Below are 5,000 nucleotides of genomic sequence, written 5' to 3' on the forward strand. Positions count from 1 at the left end.
AGAGAGAGAGAGAGAGAGAGAGAGAGAGAGAGACGAGAGAGAGAGAGAGAGAGAGCTTGAATAAGGTATTTCATTTTGCCAGTGATGTATATACGTGGGTCTGTTATCTGTTATCGAGAGAGAGAGAGAGGACTTGAATAAGGAATTCTCTTTTGCCAGAGATGTAATTCGAATTTTTATCGAGAGAGAGAGAGAGAGAGAGAGAGAGAGAGAGAGAGAGAGAGAGAGAGAGAGAGAGAGAGAGGACTTGAATAAGGAATTCTCTTTTGCCTGAGATGTACTTAGAATTTTTATCGAGAGAGAGAGAGAGAGAGAGAGAGAGAGAGAGAGAGAGAGAGAGAGAGAGAGAGAGAGACTTTTAATATAAGTTGGAAGTCTTTCTGTTTTTCCTATAACCTTATGTTATTTTTTTCAAATGAACTGTGTATTCTTTGGAAGGTTGGATTTTAAGTTGATGGCCTCTATAGGCATGCTGAGTATGTGTAAGGTTCATCTGTTTAATAATAGTGAATCTGCCTCTATGGTTTATCAAAGGTGAAATTATTTCATGATAACTCGGAAGCTAAAACGTTTCAAAACATTAGAAATTAATGTTTAGATTTAATTCTTCCTCTGTCCTTTATATTCATATATAGTTGAGAAGAAATTTTTTTATATTAACTGTTGCCATTTAATAACAGTATCTTTACTTTCTTATTTTCTTGTCGATCCTCTGCTTTTAATATCTTCATATATGTGAGAAGCAATTTAAGACGTTGATATTAACTGTTGTGATACAGAAAGTTCTTGGTAGTTAATAAAAGAGAAAAATTTCTTGTTTTTTTTTATTTATTGTTAGACGCTTATTTATTTTTTTAACTTGTTCTTGTTGAACGAGAGGAAGAATAGGTGTCCCAGCCTTCAAATAACCCAGCACGAAGTCGACATACCAAATTTGTTTCCATATTATTATTATTGTATATATATGCTGGAAGAAGACCTTCATTAATACAGGGTTTATTGAAAATAATGGCTATTTCAGCCGCGTTTATTTTGTATGGAAGTTTCTATACAAAATAAACGCGGCTGAAATAACCATTATTTTCAATAAAACCTATTATTATTGTTATTTTTTCAACAGATGAAACCTATCCACATGGAACAAGCACTCCAAAGGAGCCATTGACCTGAAATTCACGCTTTCCAAGGAATGCTGGTTTCAACCTCCCACCACAGACCCCAGACTGCAGCAGTTAAGTTTATCTTAGTTGAACCAGACCACTGAGCTGATTTACAGCTCTTCAAGGGCTGGCCCGAAGGATTAGATTTTTACTTACGTAGCTAGCAACCAGTTGGTTACTTAGCAACGGGACCTACAGCTTATTGTGAGATCCGACCCGCGTCGAGAAATGAATTTCTATCAACAGAAATAAATTCCTCTGATTCCTTGTTGGCAGAGTGGGGAATCAAACCCGGGCCCTGAGATCGGCAGTCGAGAACGTTATCGATTCGTCCAACAAGGAACTACACTGCAGCAGTAACTGATCATGATATAGAGCCAGTGATTTTTCATCGGCTCGGGGGAGACACAAACCGGCGACATTTGAGCGGCATGCCACAACGCCAACCGCTATACCAGCTGACCATACATAGAGCGGCACATCTATTTGGTCGCGGAATTTACATTTTCCGAAGCTGCCTCCTTGGGAAAGGCACCCCAGGGATCCATTTCTATGAATGTCAAGGACCTTTTTTTTTAGATTTTTTTCTCCTCTTGCCACTTCTTTGTCTAGCGAAGGTTGAGGCTATAAATCTCTTAGTCTAATGGTTCTCGACTTTCCATTCGGCGATAGAGAGCCGCCGTTTAATGGGGTTCCAGACCTACAATAGCTGTAGTCAGAATAGCAATCTGAGCAGGACGCGAAATTGGGAAATATAATTCTGTCTTTCAATGGAGTGATTTCTGTAAAAAAAAGAAGAAGAAAAAAAACAAAGGTCATATTTCACGCGTGATTGATGGAGATGTTTTCAGTTGAACTGTACGGTAGAATACTTTGCAGGAAGCATTTGTGATGGGTGAATCTGACTAGCAAGAAAGTTTTGGGAATATAGTCGACCTGTAAGATTGAATACAGACGTGTTTAACTTCCTAAAATCCTCTGATATCTTTTTATTAGGTTAAAAATGCGTCGAGGCAGTGAGTCCCATCCCTGGGAACGTTTCGTACGCCCAAAAGTACATACCAGGTTACAATTCACTTCACATACCAATATGCTGCGTTGACATTAAAAAAAAAGGTTAGGGGAGGTGGCTGTCCCCGGGGTAGATAGCAGTAATTCTAAACGAACGATTTATTACCCCTAGATGCAGATGCAGATACAAACAAAAAACGTGGACACTTGGTGCTGTGTGAGAGCAACCAACATTGGTGCATCTTTTGACCAGAATCAGTGGATATATATATATATATAAACTGCTATAGATAATTTTTTTTTAATAATATATATATATATATATATATATCTATATATATATATGTATATAATATATATATAAAAATATATCATATTATATATATATATATATATATATATATATATATGTGTGTGTGTGTGTGTATATATACTAAGTGACCCACCCGACGCTGCGCGTGATAACTCTGAATGGCTCTCTCTCTCTCTCTCTCTCTCTCTCCTCTCGTCTCTCTCTCTCTCTTCTCTCTCTCTTTCTTCTTTTCCTGTTAAAAAAGTTGCTTCAGTTGCAGTGTCTACCACTTCTGGCATTTCATATTTCACCACTTCTCACCCCCCGCCCCCCACGCCATTCCTACTGGGGCTGTACTTGGACTTGAAGGGCATTGGGAGTGTCTCTATTCATCCCAGCAACCTCAAAAGCTATGGATTAGACACTAATATCCACCATTTATGACATTTTATTTTTCACCCCTTCTCACCCCCCTCCCTTCCTGATGGGGCTGAACTTGGACTTAAAGGGCATTATGAATGTCACTATTCATCTCTGCAACCTCAAAAGCTATGGATTAGACACCGATATCTGTAGTTTTTGGTTATTTTAAGTTGTCACCATCTTCCCACCCCTCTCCTATTGGGGCTGAAGTTAGACTTAGAGGACATTGGGAGGATCACTATTCATCTCAGCGAGCTTGGAAACTATGATATACTAATAGCTTTCATTTTCAGTTATTTTTACATGTCACCCCCTTTCAACCCCTTCTCACCCCACCTTCATACCTGGGCTGAACTTGGACTTAAAGGGCATTGATAGAGTCTCTGTTCATCTCAGCGACCTCAAAAGCTATGGCTTAGACACTTATATTTGCCGTCTTCAGTTATTTTTACTTTTCACCCCTTTCACATACCACCCCCATTTGGTGCTAGTGATGTCTTACCCCCACTTGTTTATAACAAGTTTGGTTGAAATTGCTCAGTGCGTGTCAAATTGTATGTGGCACATACATACATCCATTTATGTAATATATATATATATATATATAATATATATATCTTGGGAGTAGACCCTCTTTTAAACAAGTCTTGTTGAAAAGGATTGCTGCATCAGCTCCATTAATTTTGTATAGAGTTTTTTCTATTTTCCTTATTAAGGATTTCTCAATGTTGCTGAAACTGGCAAGCAACGTGCCAATGGGGATCGTCAAATCCGGTGTAGTCATATTGAATTATCTTTATTGCTGCTATATACATATATTACTACTACAAGTTTCTCTCTCTCTCTCTCTCTCTCTCTCTCTCTCTCTCTCTCTCTCTGACGTTTCGCCCAGATCTGCCAGGTCATGGTCACAGCGATGGTTGCTGGAGGACTGAATCTCGGTGTCGTGCGGGCGCTCACGGATGCTCCTGCAGGACCCAGAGGGTGTTCGACTTTTCATTGGCTGGCGGCCAGGCGTCGGAAACTCTCGAGGCGCGTTGACCTTCTCAGGTGTGTTGCGTCACCTGGAGCCGGGTTTTCATTGGCTGTGACCGTGGTGACAACTCCTGGTATTTCTTCCAACCTCTTCGATATTGGTCCCGTCCTGGGCGCTGGTGTTATCGTCTGGAAGGGGGGCTGGGTCTTCCTTACACAGGTGGGCAGCAGGAAGGGTTCCTGTGTCGTATTTAGGAAGGGTTTTTGCTCAAGGATGAATAACGCCTCAAGGAGGCGTAGGCGTAGCTGATCGGAGGCTCTTCCAATTATCTCTGTGTTTTTTACGATGTCTTCTGTGTTTTTTACAATGTGATAATTTATGGTGAGTAGAGCAGTAGCATTAAGTGTTGGGGAATCGTGTTGAATTCTTTACTTACTTACGTATCCATTTGAACATATTCTAAGCCTGCTGACGAATAGGTTTCCCCCAAACATGATCTTTACGGAGACACCGTGGTAGCTTGAAATTAATAAAAGAAACATCGAAGGTTGATTTCCTGTATAATGTGAAAGCATATCCATTCTGTTCTCTTATGATTAGAGTACTTAGATTTTATAGTCTGAACTACCGAATTTAGTCTGTAAAAAAATTCACTGCAATCTCCCCAGCTATTACCTCAGTAAGTGAAAATATCATCTACGTATCTAAGCCAGATCATGTTGCGAGGTTTGATAGGAGACTGCCCATTCTACAGCCAAATTTTTGTTTGTAAAAATTACCAATGAAAGAAAACACGTTGTTAGTTACATAGAGGTTGATTAGTTTTAGTGTTTTGTCAATGACAAGAGGAGTGTCTCTGTGGCGTGATCAGTATGGTCTTGGCCTGCCTCCTCGGTGGCTGCGAGTTTGATTCTCGGGCATTCACTGAGGAGTGAGAGATGTGTATATCTGGTGATAGAAGTTCACTCTCGACGTGGTTTGGAAGTCACGTAAAGCCGTTGGTCCCGTTGCTAAATAACCATCGGTTCCATGCAACGTAAAAACACCAAGCAAACAAACAAACAAACAATGACGAGAGGAAAATGTTCTTCATATGGTTTCAACTTAGAGAGGACAACACGTCAGCGATCGGGACTTT

General features: G+C 40.1%; 1 protein-coding gene across 1 annotated transcript in view; it reads right to left on the reverse strand.

Annotated features, from left to right (window-relative positions):
- Positions 1-3,258, reverse strand: part of LOC135222095 (carbonic anhydrase-related protein 10-like) — a 43,275-nt gene extending 40,017 nt beyond the window's left edge. The window contains exon 1 of the mRNA XM_064260267.1: positions 3,231-3,258. Coding sequence (XP_064116337.1) covers positions 3,231-3,258 — 28 coding nt within the window. The remainder of the gene's footprint in view (positions 1-3,230) is intronic.
- Between the last annotated feature and the right edge of the window lie 1,742 nt (positions 3,259-5,000).

The sequence above is a fragment of the Macrobrachium nipponense genome, chromosome 3, assembly GCF_015104395.2.
Source record: "Macrobrachium nipponense isolate FS-2020 chromosome 3, ASM1510439v2, whole genome shotgun sequence".
Lineage (NCBI taxonomy): Eukaryota > Metazoa > Arthropoda > Malacostraca > Decapoda > Palaemonidae > Macrobrachium > Macrobrachium nipponense.